This window comes from Motacilla alba, chromosome 1A (assembly GCF_015832195.1).
Source record: "Motacilla alba alba isolate MOTALB_02 chromosome 1A, Motacilla_alba_V1.0_pri, whole genome shotgun sequence".
Classification (NCBI taxonomy): domain Eukaryota; kingdom Metazoa; phylum Chordata; class Aves; order Passeriformes; family Motacillidae; genus Motacilla; species Motacilla alba.
Window position 1 is genome coordinate 145,170 of NC_052031.1, and position 18,278 is coordinate 163,447.

At 52.5% G+C, this 18,278-nt stretch overlaps 1 protein-coding gene across 2 annotated transcripts; it reads left to right on the forward strand.

Annotated features, from left to right (window-relative positions):
• The first annotated feature begins 1,108 nt into the window (after positions 1 to 1,108).
• Positions 1,109 to 18,251, forward strand: LOC119708864 (hematopoietic lineage cell-specific protein-like). Of its 2 annotated transcripts, none has more exons than XM_038155784.1 (15): positions 1,109 to 1,387; positions 3,544 to 3,627; positions 4,828 to 4,901; positions 5,672 to 5,801; positions 7,009 to 7,119; positions 7,500 to 7,554; positions 7,979 to 8,089; positions 8,642 to 8,752; positions 9,443 to 9,498; positions 11,885 to 11,954; positions 12,190 to 12,299; positions 12,893 to 13,006; positions 13,501 to 13,813; positions 14,538 to 14,609; positions 15,348 to 18,251. In XM_038155784.1, exons 2-15 carry the CDS (start codon positions 3,544 to 3,546, stop codon positions 15,482 to 15,484), a joined length of 1,548 nt encoding a protein of 515 aa, XP_038011712.1. In that variant the 5' UTR covers positions 1,109 to 1,387; the 3' UTR covers positions 15,485 to 18,251. The 2 variants fall into 2 exon arrangements, with proteins under 2 accessions (XP_038011712.1, XP_038011711.1); XM_038155783.1 differs by having other exon boundaries at positions 1,114 to 1,387; positions 12,890 to 13,006.
• Positions 18,252 to 18,278: the final 27 nt, after the last annotated feature.

Sequence of the window (18,278 nt, forward strand, 5' to 3'; positions counted from 1 at the left end):
TTTTGGAACAAAAGCTAGCATTGGGGTGTTGTAAGGCTGTAGATAATGTTAGCATTGTGTTTAACAGGAGCAAGGATTATAAGCAAAGTATGTTTCCTTAAAGCCCATGCGTTTTTTTCCTGAAGAAAGGCATGATTCTGATGCCTCAGATACATTTAAATGTTTTATACCTACAGATGGAACAGTTATAGCTTAGATTAAATATAGGAATAAAACCTCAAAAGGATCTCCTGCTCTGCTAAACGTAGTCTAACTGAACAGCTTTGTGGTTTGACCTGATGAAAGATGGGGCCTTTTAGCTGATGGTTCCTGTCTCAAACATTTCAACATTTTATTTCTTCTCCAATGGACCTGTCCTGCCTTGATTTTTGATCTATCTTCAGTAAAGGCTGAGAAGGAAGGTCAGCCAACAAAGCTGTGCTCTGTCATCCTCGGACACTCAGGCCAATTCAACAGCACCACTGAGCCTGGGACAGGTCTGGTTATGTGCCAGGAGGAAAGCAACATCAGGGGAGTAGGGAGGAGTGGATACAAGTTGCTGCATGGAGCTCTAAGGGGTGCCCTCCTGATCCTCTCAGCTCCCTTTACAGGACAGGTGTGAGGATCTGGGAATGGCAGACAAAGCTCATGATGAGGTGCAAGGAACCTGTGCAGGTGCCCTTCCTGAGGGCAGATCAACCCGCCCCTGATAATGAGAGCTGCATTAAGGCCAGTGCTGAGGAGAAACAACGGAGGGTGCAATCACAGGTAAGTTGCTCCTGAGCACAATGAAAGCACCCATGTGCTAGACTCTTTACAGGAGTGCTGGCTGCCTTCCAGGAGCCCGAGACATGGATGTCACCGGACAACTGACTTCAGTTCAGTGCAGCCTTTGGACTGTGCCCACTCTGGTTCTCTCATGTGGCTACTGGTGATGTTGCAACAAGAAGCCCAAGTTTGATCCAAAGGAGTTTTCAGGCCCTGGGCAGAATGGGAAAAGTTTCAGAAGCACAGTTAGTGTTCTCCTCAATCCTCCAAGTAATGGGGAGAGATATTGAAAGTAAAAGGCATGCTCAAGACCTGGCACCAGGATTTGTGCCTCCACCAGAACTCTGTTTTTTATACCCACGTGAGAGTCTTGTTTAAAACAAGTGTGTTGATGGGGAAACTCTATGTGGGCACTGCATCAGTGTCTCAGGTCAGAGGCAGCGTGCAGGGGAACTGCAGCACTGGGGCCAGCTCTGGGACTCACGACTTGAGCAGAGCTGGGGGCTGGGATGCAGGAAGTGAAAAGAGCTGAAGTTAAAACCGGAACTCAGAGCAGACACAGGCCCAAAGCTGTCACTAGCAGCAGGTGCCTCAGCAAAACGCAGCAAGTTTGCCAGCAGGAACTGGTGAGCCTATAAAGGTAAGAAAACTTGAGGGGGTTTTGGGAGTGTAAAGTGAGAAATTACTACATAAAAGTGTAGCTTTTGGTGGGCAAAGAGATCTTCCTGAACAAGCATATTTAAGTGGACAATGCTCAACATTTGCTTCTCAGGCTATTGTCCTGTTATCATTGTGGCTCTTGTGTTTGAGGCTCTAAAGAGCCACGTTTCCAAATCTACCAGCATGACTGCTGTGTGGTAGCCCTGTATTTGTGCTGTAGTGGATGTTTTCCCTGGGGAAAATGGGACAAAAAAGGGTTGAAATGCTACCCTGGCTGATATTTCTCATATGGACAGTGTCCAGAGCCTTGTGATGCGATTACAGCCTGTGGTTTGTCATGGTTCCCACAATGCATGGCAGGTGGCTTTGGAGGATGGGTGGTCAAGAACATTTACAGCAGTATTTATAACCTTGAACCATCTTATTTGAGCTCAAATCAGCTGCCCTGATGATGAGCAGCCCTGTGCTAGCGGTTATTATTGCAGGTTTATGCTTTACAAAAATGAGCAACAAACTTTAAAAAACTTTGGCATGAGAGATGCCAATAAACGAGAGACAGGAAAAGGAGAAGAAAGGCATTAGAAGGGGCTGTGTTGTCTACATGAGCCTTTCCACATCCCCTGCTTCTAATTGCAATTAACTGTATCCGGTTTGCTGTCAGTGGGCAATGTCACAGACTGGCTGTGATCTTGGGACACCTGGGAAGGCCTAAAACCAGGTCTTCACTGTGTATCTGCCTTAGCCCTTCATCTTCTCTCTTAGCTGACTACCTGGCCTTTGTTTAACAAAAGAAAGAATCATCACTGCTGTGCTTACTTCGTTTCTGTTCTCTTTGCTCCCTGATCTTACAGTGCTGGTTCTCAGGAAAGGACAGCTCGAAACTGAGAAGTGCACTGCACTAAACCGGAAGGATATTCACTTAAGCAGCTTTTGATGTGGCACAGTTAATTACTTAGCATAAACAGAGAATTATTAATTATTCAGCATAAACAATTTGCTTTCACAGAGGGCAACTGCCCCAAGAGCTCAGGGCTGTCTGAGGCTTCCACACAGCTGTGGGAGTGGGGGGTTAGCACAGCTGAGCAGCACACAGTAAAAGCTGCTGTTAACTGCACACAGGAGCTCTCTTCCTTCCTGCTGATTTGTTCACAGTTTGGTGTGATGGAGACCAGGGCTCAGCTCAGTCTTTAATGCACATTCTCTTCCATCTTTCTCTCTGTCCCACAAAAAAGCTGCTTTGGGTGACCCAGAGAACTTGCAGTTCCTCAACACTGCAGGCAGAAAAAGGAGTGAGATATGAAAGGATGGAGCTCTGATGAGAGTGATTGCTCTGGGGTATAGGGGCAGCAAACTAATATTTTCTCTCTGTCTCTCACGTTGGAAAAACTCAGTTGTTTCAGGGGGGCTTTTTCGTCATGTTTTTTTTCATGATCACCTTGAAAATGAAATGTAGCAGTTTTAGATTTCACATTATTTTCAACTTCCTCTTCCTGGGCCCATCACTTCCTCCAGGCCTGCAGGAGCAGTTCCACCACAGCATCAGCCAGTTTAGCCCTGCTTCTTCAGTGCTTTTAGCCCCATTTCCCATTTTCTCCACGTGACAGACATGAACACCACACAGCACCAGCTCTGTCACACCACTGCCCAGCCTTGTTCTGACCCTTCCCTAGGCTATGGGCAGGGATTAAAAGGTTGAAAAGCAGACAAGAGGCTTGAGGAGTCCACCTCAGTTCCAACAGCACAGTGTTGCAGTGTTGGAGCACACCATGGTGTGTGCAACTGAACTAAAAGCAGGAGTAACTCAGGGAACAGCCTCCCACAGCACAGAAAATTAATGTGTGTTGGAAAAGCAGAATCTGGTAACTGGATGCCAGCATTCATTTATATTATAATGTGTGTGTTCCTACTGCAGAGTCAGGGTGCATGAAGGCCATGGTTTACACCTACACTCCCCATGTGCTTTGCTGTAAGACATGCTGGGGCTCAGGAGCAGCTATCTTGGGGTGCCCTGTGCTACATGAGGGACAGATGTGTGAGAACAGGTGGCCTGTTAGAGCCCCTTCCAGCCCAGTTTCTGCTGTGACTGTGTGAGCCAGATGTGGCCACCCTGGGTGACAGCATGTCCTTGTTGTGCAGATGTGGAAAGCAGTTGTGGGACACAACGTGTCCGTGAAAGTGGAGGCTCAGGGAGACGACTGGGACACGGACCCCGATTTCGTGGTGAGTGTCTGGTGTGGAAACTGTTATGCTGATGGTGTGAAGAGCTCCAGGCCCTGGGCTCCTGCTGCTGGTGCGGGGCTTGGGGCTTGGGGCTCGGCAGGGCTGCAGCACTGCTGGCAGGGTAGGATCAGCCGAGTGCCATCACCCCTTGCAGGCACTGTCAGGTCACCTGTCTGAGACACTTCTGACACATCTCCAGGTTTAGACTCCAGAACGTCCTACACCATTGCATACCCCATGTCTGACCACAAGCAATGGCACCTAAGGAGTACAGAATATGCAGGGTTTCTTAAACCTGCTTGTTTAAGAAACTCCCTTGTTACAAGGGTAACTCCCTTGTCCTTTCCACAACATATGTTACAAGACACAGCAAACAAATTTTCTCTGTCCTACATTGTTTGTAACTGTACAGGATGCAGCATTTCCCTAATTTATCTTTTTTCCAGATTAAAAATCCTACTCTGCTTACAGTCAGCTTGTGCAGGTGCAGCTATGTGCCTCTTACACTCGTTTTCTATCTACTTCAGCTCTGAGTTGAGCTGGTGAGAGAGCAGAAGGGTTCAGCCTGGGGAACCCTCTGCATTCATACAGGATCATGATTTTTCGTTTTCCATTTGTTTCTCTATTACTTTCCCAACAAGCCTCTCTTGTTGGACAAGAGTCCTGTGTTTGTAGTCTTACCTAATTATTTCCAGTAAGAAATTCTAGTTTGGGGCAGAAAATCAAATTCCTTTCTCATAGTTTCAAGTTATTAATGTTTTAGGAAAAAGCTACACTGTCAAATTTTTTTGCTTACTTTATCTCTTCTATTTGTGTAAGCATTCAGACTAAGCGTGAACACAATAAGACTTTGTATTAACTTTTGATTCTATTTCATATATACATCTTTTCAGCTTCATTGTATATTAGGAAATACTTTATTGATGCTTCACTTTATCGAATATATGTTCAGAGCTTCCACAAACCTACCACACAAGGCTGTGATGGCCAGGCCCGAGGGCTGGGGTCACCGTGCTTTCTCGAGTGATTCCCCGAACAGTGAATTCCGCGCATGCCGGTGTCACCCGGCTCTGCGGAGTGCGCCGGAGACCTCGGCCCGGCCCGGCGGGGACGGGGTGCGGGACCCCCGGGCCGTGCCTGGGCCGACGGAGCGCAGCGAGCCCGTGCGGGCTGGGGCTGACGGCCGCCCTTCGTCCGCAGAACGACATCTCCGAGCGGGAGCAGCGCTGGGGAGCCAAAACCATCGAGGGCTCTGGCCGCGCTGGGCACATCGAGTGAGTGCGGCGGGGCCGGGGCCGGGGCCGGGGCATGGGGGGAGCGGTCCCGCGGGCACAGCACGGGCCGTGCCGGGGTCAGCACGGGCCCTGCCCGGGGACAGAACGGGCCCTGCCGGGGACAGAACGGGCCCTGCCCGGGGACAGCACGGGCCCTGCCGGGGTCAGAACGGGCCCTGCCGGGACAGAACGGGCCCTGCCGGGACAGAACGGGCCCTGCCGGGGTCAGAACGGGCCCTGCCGGGGTCAGCACGGGCCCTGCCGGGGTCAGCACGGGCCCTGCCGGGGTCAGCACGGGCCCTGCCGGGGACAGCACGGGCCGTGCCGGGGTCAGCACGGGCCCTGCCGGGGTCAGCACGGGCCGTGCCGGGGTCAGCACGGGCTCTGCCGGGGTCAACACAATTACGGGCCCCGCGGGCACAGGGCCGGGAGCCTCCGTGGGCCCCATTCTGCGGCTCTTGGCCGGGTCGCAGCCCACAGCCGTGGGGGATCGGGGCCCGAACACCTGCACATGGGGCTGCCCGGGGCTGACCCGCAGCACAGCTCCCTCGGGGCAGCCCTGCAGGAAAAAGGAAGGTGTGGGGTCCTGAGAAGGTCGGGATGTAGCCCAGAACAGGGCTGCAGGAGAGGGGCGGGATGTCCCCGTGAGCCCACTGGTCCCTTGCCAGACCCCAGGGGAGCCCAGCGCAGGCAGCTGGTGCTGCCTGTATGTCCTGCTGGGCTTTGGTTCTGCAGAATCCCACACCCACCTGCCCTGTCTCTGTCTCCAGCATCCATCAGCTGAGGAACAAGGTATCAGAGGAACATGAGGTCATCAAGAAGAAGGAGCTGGAGACTGGCCCCAAGGCATCCTATGGCTATGGGGGCAAATTTGGAACAGAGCGAGACCGAATGGATAAGGTAACAGCTGTGGGAGGCTTCCCTGAGCCTCAGTGGAGAAGTGCTTTAATCCTAAAGGAGGGGGTATCTGTTTTCTGGCCTGACCCTGAAGGGAAAGTATGGAGAGTTTGCATGGCTTCACAGATTCACACATGTCCAGCTAGCCCATACTCTGTCTCCAGAATCTGTTTGAATTCATTTGTGTAACTCATCTCTACAACTTTTTACAATGCTCCATTTAGCTGTGAAAGGCTTTCTGGGGCTGTTCAAGCCTGCTACATAACAATTAAATCTGGGGCCTCCCTACTTGTGCTTGCAGACTAATGTGTAGTAATTCCCTCCCCATATTCTGCATTACAGAGCTCATATCTCCCTGAGATAAAGCCCTAGACATCAGATCTGGTCTATGTTTTGTGATAATCATTATCACACTTCTTCATGCACCTTTTGGCATTTAATGCTTCTTTCTCAGAAGTGAGATGTTTAGATTGAAGTAGAGTTCCATAGGTGTGGTCACTGTGGGATTGAACAATACCTGGATGGCAGGGTGAGAAAGACTGTCCTCAAAAATTCCCTGCTCTCCTTGCCAGAGCTGTTGTAGTCAGGAACTGCACATGCTCCTCAGGAGAAGGGGCAGAAGCTGAACACTTGCAGCATCCTGGTGTAACCGGACAAAGGCCAAGAAGTTGCTGAACAAAAGCACCCTCACTGTGGTCCAGCAGCGTCTGAGCACAGCTGTTCCATTTTGGCATAGAGCGTCTGTGGTTCCTGGCCACAGCACCTCAGCAGGGAGAGCGGGTTCCTGGCTTGGCCTGTGGCCAGGTTTGCTGGCCCTTGCTGTGAGATACAGAAATGAGAAATGAGTGCCAGAGCTCTGCCTGGAGTTCTCGGCTGTATGTGCCTGTCTGCACTTTTCTCTTGTCTATCCTATGATTATCCACCATGCAACTCCACCAGCACTTGAGAGCAGGTGGCATTCAGCATCCCACACTTTGCTTCATGAGCGGGCAGTGGGGACATTTGTGAGATGACAGCTCTCAAGGCTCCTCCCAGGCCTCTGAGCTGAGCTGCTGCTGGCAAAGGCCATGTGCAGAGCCTGGGCACCATCAGCACAGCCAGCTTGGACCTGTTACCTGTGGCTGCGAGGGTGTCAGCAGTGTGTGGGAGCAGCTGTGGTGCCTCTGCCTGTCCACGGTGGATGCTCACGTCACGCTGTCTTTCCTCTCAGTGCGCAGTAGGACACGAGTACGTGGCTGATGTTGGGAAGCACTCCTCGCAGACAGATGCAGCCCAGGGCTTTGGTGGCAAGTTCGGAGTCCAGCGGGACCGAGCCGACAAGGTGTGTTGGACAGTGCAGCTGAAATCCATACCTGTGGCCCGTGCTGGCCATGGAGCACTGCCACATGCCAGCCTGGGGCTGTTCTCAAAGCTCAGGGCATGCAGGGTGTGCCCTGTGCCCTGGTCTCGCTGAAGCACGGCTCAGCTCTATGCTGGGCAGTGGCCCCACAGTGTGGGGCACCTGTGGAGGTGGCTGGTGTGCATTGCTGTGGTGGGCCTGTCCCACCCAGGCAGAACACTGTTTCTCCAGGGACTGGGGTGTTTGCCCCTGCATGCTGCAGCACAAGACAGGGAGCCAGTGACAGCCTGGCCCCAGGGGAGGAAGGCTGAGACCCATCCTGGCTCTGAGGATGATTGACAGTCCTCCACTTCTTGTTCCAGTCAGCACTGGGCTTTGAATACAAGAGCGAGGTGGAGAAACACTCGTCCCAGAAAGGCAAGTCCATGGGCACATGTGGCCCCTTGACCCTTTGCCCAGCTTCTCTTCTGCTCCCAGTATCCTGTGCTGTTGGCTGTGGCACAGTCTCCTGTCTCTTGTTTCAGATTTCTGTTCCCAGTCTATCTCCCTTGTGGCCCCATGTGCCGCTGTCCTTGGCACGTCTGTTTTCTTCTTTCCTCCTGGCCTGCTGTGTCTCCTGGTGCCCTGATCCCGTTTGCTTTGTGCCCCCATTCCTGTGGGCTCTCATCCATGGTGCTCCCTACCATCCACTCCATCCCCTCCAACCCTTCACTTTCTGTGGTGTTTTCCATAGTCTCTGCTGCTGTCCCTTCTCCCTGGGGGCCTGCCCCAGTGCTGCTCCCTATCCTCTCCTCAGCAGCCCCATGCTGGGGGCAGCATTTGACTCCATGCTCCACCTCAGATTACTCCAAGGGCTTTGGTGGCCGTTACGGAGTGGAAAGGGATAAGGTGGACAAAGCAGCTGTGGGATTTGACTACAAGAGCCAGACAGAGAAGCATGATTCTCAGAAAGGTGAGCCCCGGCAGCCAGGTGAGCTGGGGAAAACTGGGGGTGCTGGAGGGGGTGGGGGAGCTGGAGGAGCCAGCTGGGGAGGGGGAGCAGGCAGTGTCAGGGCTGGAGCTGGAGACTGTGTCCAATGGGACTATGGGCACTGTGCAGGGCATTTGCAATCTACTGCAAGAATGGTGGAAGAGCTACAGGGAGCTGTTGGGAACAGCCAGGTGATCAAAGCCATTGCACAGCGCATGGCTGCTAAAAAGAGTTCAGGCTAAAGGAAGAGGAGCAGAAGAGTTCTGTGGGCATAGGGATCTCTTGGACAGCATTATCACCACAGGGAGGGTGAAGGGGAAGGTCAGGCAGGTGCTAATAGCTGATGACATATCCCAGGGAGGAGGGAGGGCTGTTGCTGCTGGTGGGGAAATCTGGCCTTGTTCTATGTCTTTCTCTAAGTCCTGGGCATGGAAAACTTGTGAAAGCAGCCTGAGCTCACACTGCTGACACTTGTCTCCTTCCCTCCCTTGTGTGTTCTCTTCCATGCCCTGATCTGCATCCCTGTGGCTGAAGACTATTCTGTGGGCTTTGGTGGGAAGTTTGGGGTCCAGAGGGATCGTCAGGACAAGAATGCCCTTGGCTGGGACCATCAGGAAGAAGTGCAGCCCCACGCATCCCAAAGAGGTTGGGCAGTATTGCCAGAGGTGGTAGCAGTTTCCTTGGAGCACACACAGACCTGTGTCTGGAGCTTGTGGTTCATAGTAAGAGATCCAGCTGCTGAAAACAGAACGTGTCCAGCGCGTTGCAGACACAGTGAACCTCAAAGCACAAGGGCAGAGTAGGTGGGAGCTTGGATCAGTGGGGGACACGCAATGTGGGTCCCTCAGTCAGGACTCCCAGACTCTGCCATTCCCTGTGAGGGACGTTCCTAACCATGAGCTCATTGTAACCTCCCTGCCCTGATTCCGCCCAGATTTGCTCTTCGCACACATGAGACACACTCTGAAGTCACAAGTTCTCACAGAGGAATGAGGCAGTGCAGATCCCAGGAGTGCCTTGTGTGCAGCATGTTTGACCTCCCTGAACAGGGCCACGCTCCACCCAGGTGGGGTGAGTGGCCTCACCCTGGTGCCTTGGGCTCGGCTTGGCAGCTACAGCCCTGCACACCTGTGCCCTCAGCTGAAAGGAGGGAGGGATTAATCCTAAAAGCTACTGTCCAGAGCACTTAACTTTATCTGTGTCTCATCACAAATGGAATTAACTAGAGATAACACTTGCAAACTTATTTCACTGGTCACAGCATACTGAAGTCAGATGTGTGCACAAAATAAAAAACACTCTAAAATAACTTTTTTTTTTTTTTTTTCCATACAGACTATGCCAAGGGGTTTGGAGGCCGTTATGGAGTCCAGAAGGATAGAGTGGATAAGGTAAGACTGCTGCAGCCTGCAATTGCTTCCTTGTAACTGCTGCTTTTTGCCCAGCTGAAAGAGAAGAGATTCCCGCAGCGGAGCTGAGATCCCAGTACCCAGAGCTGGAAGGAACTGGCCGAGTGTAAAATACCAGAGGGTGCAGAGGAATGCAGCCTGGGGAGACTGTAATGCAGGAGTTCTTCCTGGCACTCTGTCACCTCTCACTTCTCTGCTGTTTGTTACCCTCTGCAAGTTTTTCACTCCTATCAAGGAGTGCCTCATGGTCTGTTCAGGTGCTAAATCTTCCTGCACACCTTGACAAACTCCAGCAGGGATGGGATTGGCATAGATCAATCCGCTGTGCATGAGAAGAGGTCACCAAGTGGTTGGTTCAGGTTTTCTGTTTGGGCTGACACTTCATCTACAGTCACATCTCAGAGTGAGGCCCTGAGATCAGTTCTGTGCTCAGCAGGCTGCCCTGAAGGCTTGGTCCCCAGAGGGGGTCCTGCGAGTGGCTGTGATCTGCATGGATGCGATAGCCTAAAAGATGCAGGACAAAAGATGCTTTAGGGCATTTGGAGGAGGAATGAGGGTGCCTTCCCTGAAACCTCCTTCCCTTGCTGGGGGCACAGGGCTGTGCTTGGTACAGCACCAGCATCACTGTCCTCGGGAGCTTGAGGAAGCAGGGGAGGATGCAGACACACTGAAACCCCCAACATGGTCCTGTCCATGCTGTGTGCTGGCTGGGCCTGCCACAGAGAGGGAATGTTGTCCTGCCCTCAGAAGAGATTAGCACTAGCTCTGAGTTTAACAGCAGCAAATGGAGGTGCACTGACAAAAGGCACACCTTGTATGTGGTCAAAAACAACATGCAAAAGCACATGGGGACTGGGTAAAAGGGTTGTGGCTCTTTGGGAGGCAGGATGCAGAGAGGAGATAAGCAGTTTGGCTGAAAGTGAACATGAATTTGTACATTTTAAGAATACTGAAGCATAAATAAACATGGTAAAAATAAGGATTATTTGGGCAAGTAACTAAATTTCAGATTTCCTGGTCCTCAGGAATGGAGAAATGCTGAATTCACTGCACCAGAGCAGAGCATAACAGACTCTCAGGCAGCCTGAACACCCCTTTAGTAAAGTTCTGGACACTCAGTATCAGACTAAGGCTCACACAAAATAAAAATGCTGTCATATAGACAGCATGTCCAGGCTTCTGTTGTGACCTGTGGACACCTGGTTCTGAGCCTGTGGGCTGGTTTACCTGCTTAGGTGTGTTTTCTGCAGGAAGAGCAGAGCTGCTGTCAGCTATCGTAGCATGGGTCCCTGCTGGATAATAATTAGTATTGACTCCATGATTCCAGAAGGCTGATCAGTCACTTTATTATGCTATACTATGCTTATTAAGAAACTCATCATCCTTTACAGACAGTCTGATACAGACAGACCAGATTGGCCAATTCAATCTAAACACTATCACTAGTGGCCAATCAAGAAATCACCCTTTAGTAAACAAATCTTCATAACACATTCTACATGTTCACAACAAGTACAATAAGTGAAGATAAGAATTGTTTAACATTCTTTTCTCTGATGTTCTCACAGCCTTCCCCAGGAAAATGCCTGGGAATGTTGTGCCTTGCTCTGTGTGGCCAGAGAGCTGCTGCCACAGTTGGCCACCAGCCTATTGTGACACCTGCAGGCAGCACCTGCTGTAAAGCGTCAGGCTGAGAAGTGGGTCCTACCTGCTCATTCCTTTTTGCATGAAATAGTTTTCTCATGAAAGCAGATAAACCCTTAAGCCTTCTCTATCTCACTTTGGCTTTCCTGCACCCTCCCCACCAATCCTAATCCCGGTCCAGCCTCTCTCCATCCCTCCTGAAGCCGGTGTTGCTGCAGGTGTTTGCACACTGGTGCTGCTTTCCAGCTTGTGCCACTGCACACACGTGGCAGGTGAGGCAGTTGTGCATCCAGCAGGGAAGTGCTTTCAGGCCTCATGCCACGGGGAGTGCCAGGGTTGGATGCACAGTGTCTCTGGGCCTGGGGAAGAGGCCGATGGCCAGGCATCCCCCCAGGCACGCCCCCAGCTCCTTGCCATGGTACAGGGAGTGTCCCCAGCCCTGCTGTCCTGTGTCACTGCTCAGCCTCCCCTGCTGGGCTCCACAGCATCTTTCCAGCTCTCAGTGCCTTCTCCTGGGCTGTGTCCTTGGCTGGGGGGCAACAGGCGTATCCCCAGGACAGGGAGGTGTCAGAAGGGGGGACTGCAGCCAACAGCCTCCCCTGGGCCAGGGCAGGTGTGCAGGTGAGGACAAACATGCCTGAGAACAAAGCTTGCCATCACCAGTACCCAAGCCAGCACTGGCATTGCCCAATGGGCTGAACAGTTCTTTTGCTTCCTCTTGCAGAGTGCTGCTGGCTTTGATGAGATGGCAGCTCCCACCTCCTCCTATGAGAAAACAAGACCCCTGGAAGCAGGTGAGACCTGAGTACCAGCCCTGGGCTTAGGAAGCTGTGGGCCTCACAGTCTCTCAGTGGCAGCCTGCTGGCAGGTGTGTGCTGTGGTAGGACAGGGGTTTAACCTGTGCTGGAGGGCAGGAGAAGGTGGCTGACTGCAAGTTTCTCTGGAAGAGGCAGAGGTCTGGGTTTCTTCTGGATGCTTGGGGTGGTGGAAGGAAGACGCAGGGCTGGTCAATCAGCTGTCTCCTCACAGGAGCCTCCAGCGGCACCAGCAGCCTGCGGCTGCGGTTTGAGCACATGGCCCAGTCGGCAGAGGAGGAGAGCAGGAGGCAGGCTCGGGAGCACCGGCTGGCTCAGCAGCAGGTGAGCCAGGGCTGTCTTGCCGTGTCCTCCAAGACTCGTGACACAGACTTTTCTTCGAAGCCTTGCAGCTCCATATTCTTCTGTCTGGTCTTTTGAGGGTAACCTCCTGCCTAAACTGCTTCCCTGCATCTGCCAAGAATGGCCACTGAGCTTTGCAGTTGTCACTGGACTTTTCTTTTCAGCACACCAAATACTCATACAGGGACATACCTGCATTCAACCTGTGCTCTGGCCTCAGCTTCTTTTGCCTCTGGTGCCTGGCAAACAGTGTGGTTACTGCTCCCCAGCACTGCTGTCCCAGCAGTCTGTGTGGGATGCATCCCAGCAAACTGGAGATGGCCCCCAGCTCCTGTGTTTACCTGCCTTCCCCCTGGTGCTGTTCCTGCACTCAGAGGACAGCGGCGTGTTGACAGTGGAGCTATCCCCTCCACATTGCTCCTCTTTGGGGCTGCCCAACTGTTGTCACCAACCTGCAAGTGCCCAGGCCCAGAGCAGGTTTGTAGGCGGAGGAGAACATTCTGAGTTGCTCTGTTGGGAATGTGAACAGCCATTGTTCAAAGGGACTGAGCAGTCTGGTGGCTTTTCTCTAGCAGGAAATCCCTCCAAGAGAGAAGGGGCACACTGGGACTGGGGCAGCCTCTCCAGCCGTGCCAGCAGGGGTACCCGGGGGTGCTGCTGGGGACCAGCCCATGTCACCAGGAGAACAGGTACCAAGGCAGCCTGGGAGAGCTGGGGAGGGGAGCAGGCAGAGGAGATTGCACCTCAGAGGAGCTATGCTTTATGTGCAGCCCTGCAGGAAGATGTGGAGCACAGCCACAGGGTGGGAGAGGCTTTGGAAGCATAAGGAGTAGCATTGGGCTGGGGATGGGCCATGGCTGCAGAGCACCTGACCCCATGGGACACTGCTGACCCCATGGGACAAGCTCTGGGAGCGAGTCAGTGCAGTGGCACTACCACGGGCTGTGCTGAAGTATGAACAGAGTTCAGACACGTGGGTCCTGAGGGTCTCCAGGACAATTCCCACTGCTGGTTCAGCACAGCCCCAGCAGCTCAGCTGTTTACCTGGTGTGCAGGGGATGGTGTTCCATTTGTGCCCTGGCAGTGGTAAAGGGGCTGCCTTGTGTCAGGTGCTGGGTCAGGAAAGAGCTGCCTGTGGTGGGTGCCTTGCAAGTGACTTTGGTGTCACTTTCCCACCTCACAGCAGGAGGCCAAAAGGGAGGATGAAGAAGTACCACCCACTTTGCCACCAAGGCCAGCAGATCTGGATGCAGAGCCATGCAAGGTGCCCAGCCAGGGTCAGCCCACCTACAATGTAAGCTTGGATGTTGGTGGAGACTATGAGGAGTTGCCAGAGCCCTCTGACTACTGTGACATCACCAGTGGAAGTGCTGACTATGAGGAGCTGCCAGCCCCGCTGGGAAAGCTGGATGCCACCTATGACTTTGGAGGAGATGGAGGTGAAGACTATGAGGTGATCCTTCCTCAGGAGCCCAGACAGAGCCATCTCCAACTGGGTGAGTACTGATGGAATAGCCCATGTCTTGGGAAGCTTGTACCTGTCCACTAACCTCACTGGATGTATGGGACAAACTGCAAAGGGAATTTTTATCCTGAAATCTACTGTGGTCAGGATAGCAGCTTCTGGTGATGGAGACTTGGTTGTGTCCCACTCCCCTGCCCAGCTGTAAGGTGCAGATGAGCTGCATGGGATGCTGGTCCAGACAGCAGGAATCTGCTGGATCAGGGTCCAGGCAGGAGGCTGCCACAGGCCCGGGAGCAGCTGGATGTGGACCAATGCTCTTGCTGCAGTTTCCTGGCAAGTTCTGCCCTGCAGCCTGGCGGTGCCTCTGGTTCAGCCCATTCATCATATGGCTGGTGTTCCTGGGACCTGCTCTGGTGGAGTCTCTGGTGTGAGGAGTGCAGGTAGCCTTTGTCCAAGCACAGGAGCAAACTGCATGGGCTGCTGTTGGTGCTTCCGTCACAGCTGGCATTGCTAGCAATTGAAGAGGTTGGAGTTATTCCCAGCCTTCTTCTTGGGAGAGAAGCATTGAAAGATCAGGACCCAGCTGTCTCCTTGAGGGAGGGGAGGGAAGTCGTTCCTTGCTTTGGGCTGTGATGCACCTCTCCTTGCTGACAGGGTTTGATTTGCTTCCCCGGAGCTGGGCTGGAGGGTGGCACTGACCAGGACTGTGTGGATGCTTCAGCCTCTGTCTCATCTGTGTGTACTGTGTCCTGCAGGGAACACGGAGAGTGCTGCTGAGGGGCAGAGCCCTGGGATCTGCGCAGTGGCTCTCTATGATTACCAAGGAGGTGGGTCTGAGCTCAGGGCTGTGCCGCGGCAAAGTAGGGGTTCTCTGCAGCAGGGAAGGGACTGGGACTTGGTGGTTTAAATTTCTTCCTCCTGGGAAGCAGAATGAGATCTGGCTTGGGAACATCATGGTGTAGGAATGGTATTCTCCACTTTAGTACTCTCAGTAAAAAAAAAGCCATGCATCACTTCTCCTCCCCAGTTAGAGGCACAAAAAGGGAAATATCACAGGTTGAGATAACAAAAGTTTTGGAAAGAGCAATAAGGAAGCAAACAGTAACAGCAACAATGTTAATAACAAAAGATATAGGAAAAGAAATTATTCACATGGAAAAATACCCACCAATAGACAATATTGGATGGCTCCCTCCACCACATTTTCTCAACCCAGTGTTCCTTGGAATCAAGAGTCCCTTTCCCCCTACCTGGCAATGACATGAGGTGGTACAGAATAACCTCCGTGTCTTGGCCATGGCCCCTCCCAACGACTGCAAAAAATTAGCCTTGTCCTGGCCCAGAGCAGGACAGGAACAGACAAACTTCGTCTTTCATCTGGGAGGTCTTGCTCTTTCTCTGCTTTATCTGTGCTTTGGGATGGGGGCTGGGTGAGGTAAACTCTTGGGGTTATCAGAGCACTTCTTCTGTCTTCTGCCTGGGGAAAGGTGGGAGGAAGAATGTGAACCAGCTCTCTCTGGGGTTCTCTTTGCGTTGTGACTGTCTTTTCTTGACAATTTTTGCAGATGGAGATGATGAGATTTCTTTTGATCCTGATGACACAATCACGCACATTGAGATGGTGGATGAAGGCTGGTGGCGGGGACAGTGCCATGGCAGAGTCGGCCTCTTCCCAGCAAACTATGTGAAGCTTCTGCAATGAAATTAGCACAGTGCAAGCTGCTTCCTTCCCAACTTTTGCCTCTGTCATGGTTTGACACTGGCCAAATGCCATACACCCACAAAAGTCACTCATTCACCGTCCTCTGCCACAGCTTGGCAGAGGAGAGAAACAACACTGGAGCAAGGTCAGTGGGGAAGGAAGGGCAGGAGGTGCTCCAGGTGCCAGAGCTGAGATTCCTCTGCAGGCCATAGTGAGACCATGGTGTTCAGTGTTTTCTCACAGTCCTTATCTCAACTCATGAACCCTTCATTTATTTTTTTTCCCTCCTCTCTGGCAGGGGAGGGTGAGTGAGTGACTTTTGTGCGTGCCTGGCACTTGGCCAGGGTCAAATCACGGCAGCCTCTTTCTGCTTTAGCCTTTCCCACGTTATCAGCTTCATTTGGCTCAGCTTGGTAAATCCTTATCCAGAGAAATATCAAGGAGCAAATTGGCAGTGCCAGAGGGAATGTTTTGTCTTATGCCCAAGAGGATTTTGATTCCCATCCACTTCCAGGTGGGAAAGTTAGGATGGTTTAAGAGCATATGAGTGCAATACAAGGTCTTTTCTACCTAGGCTGCCCCACCTGTCAGCCAGCAAGACTGCAGGAGTGTATCCTGTTCCCAGTGGGGCGATTCCCAGAGCAGAAATACCAAATCTAGTCCAGGCAAGGCAGAAGGGATGTGAGCTGTGGGACCTTTGTCAATTGCTGTGGCCCTGTGTCTCATCCTAATCAAGGGTCAGGGAAAAGATCCCTGGGAAAGCCAAATTTGTGTTTATTCCAAGGAAGGGCTTCCATTTTTAGGACAAGCCGTGTTTGCAGTATGGACCAAAGAAACATGAACATGGTCTGTGCGACCCTATTGGGCATAGGTGTGTCTGTCCCTGGGACTGTGCCCTCCCTCCCAGCTTCTGCTCTGGCCTGGCTCAAACTGTATCCCAGTGATTCTGTGACAGCTTGTGTCCCCTGTGCCTGCTGGAGGCTCCTGAAAAGCTTGGCTCTTCATCACAGTTGTGAGGAAGAGGCTGGGTAGGTGGGAAGCAGGACAGGAGGAAACATTTTATTGCTAATGTTTAAAAAACAGTTTTCAGAAATGCCAAGTAAAGCCCTCCCTCAAGCCAGTACCTCTTAGATGGATGTTCAGCTGTGGGAATTGTTCCTCTGTGGGATGGAGGTACCATCACAGCAGGAATAAACCAGGGACAGCTGAGTAAAACAGCACCTGAGGGGCTGTGGGACTCAGGAGCTGTGGAAGCACGCCTGAGGGACTGTGGGAGCACACTGAGAGGCTGCAGGAACACCTGAGGCTCTGTGGGAGCACACCCCATCACTGCCACTGCCAGCAGTGTGTGCAGAAGGTGCCTCTGTGGCACTAAAGCTTTAGAGTTCAGTGTGGTTCGCAGGTGAGTTCTGGACCACCCTGCAGTTGACCAAGCCTGTACTACCTGTGCAGGAGTGTGGCATTCCTGCTCAGTGTTTGATACTGGGAACACCCAACGACTGTCTCTCTGTCACAGGAAAGGTGCATTGGGATTCAGGTTAAAAGTTATCAATTTTAATGTAACTTTTCCAGAGGTTTCTTGTTTGGGTTTCCGGTTGGTTGGCTTTGGGGTTTTTGTTTGGAGTGCTTTGGGTTTTTCGTTTCTCTGAGGCAGCTCCCCCAGTCTTTTTCCTTGTGTGGTTTCTGCTGTTTCCTGCTGTCCCCTTCCAGGGGCTCCTCACAAGGGTGTTCACTGGTCAGACTCTGATGTGTCCAGTGACACTGGACTGAGGGTGCATCAAGGACTTTTTAGAATCCAGAAGGGTGTATAGCAAGGAGGACTGAGGGGCTCACAGCCTGTCTGGATAGGAGCAACAGCCCAACCCAACAGGTTACAGAAACATTTCTTTCCCTGAAGAGTAAAATCAGCATGTGTTGTGCACTAAGACATGGCAAACTGCTCCCAACAAGGCTGTGTGCCTCCTAGTCCCAGTTCTGACTCTCCAGTGGGTTTCTTTGGGAACAGATTAGGTACTGTTGGGTATCTCTTGGTAACTGAGCTGCAGATGAGCGTGTTTGGGTCCAGCCGACGTAGGTTGTGTGGCTGCAGGTGTCACCTGCCTGTGTCGTCTCCCTTGCCCCAGTGAGCTCCTGCTCCTGGCTCTGCTGCAGAGCTCATGTGCCTCATGTGCACACCTGCAGATTTAGCCACTGCCCCCACAACCACAGAATCATTTGAGCTTGAGCCCAGCTGCAGACCCCCAACCAGTCCTCAGCCACTGTCACCCAGAGCCACAGCATACACAACAGCTGCACATGGAAATTTTTCCTGGCCATAAAGCAAAGCATTTCTGGTGAGGAGTTCAGTGCCACCAGCTCTCAGCTCAGTGCTAAGACCTCCATGTCAGAGTCCAGCACTGAGGCCATGGGTGGCCTGTGCAAGCTGCTGTGCTTATGTACAGAGTGCTGCAGAGCCGCCCTGGCAGCCTGGGGAAACCCAGCAGACATCAGATTTGAAGCCGAGGCATGTGGGGACAGTGGATGGTGGGACAGCCCCTCTTGCCCAGGCCAGGTTTTGCAAGGCACTGCCCTTGTTCTGCACAGAGCCTGACTCAAGACCTGGGGCAGCCCTGAGGCAGAGCTCGTTGCTATGCTCAGGGCCAGCACGTGTGGCTCCACATGAATTTGCCTTTTGCAGAGCTCCCTGGCAGTAGCCCAGCTGCAGCACATCCTGTGCCGAGCTCAGCACATGGCATCTAGAAAATAAAGACAGAATCCTGGACCTGCAGCCTTGTTCCTGACTTTATTTTGCCGT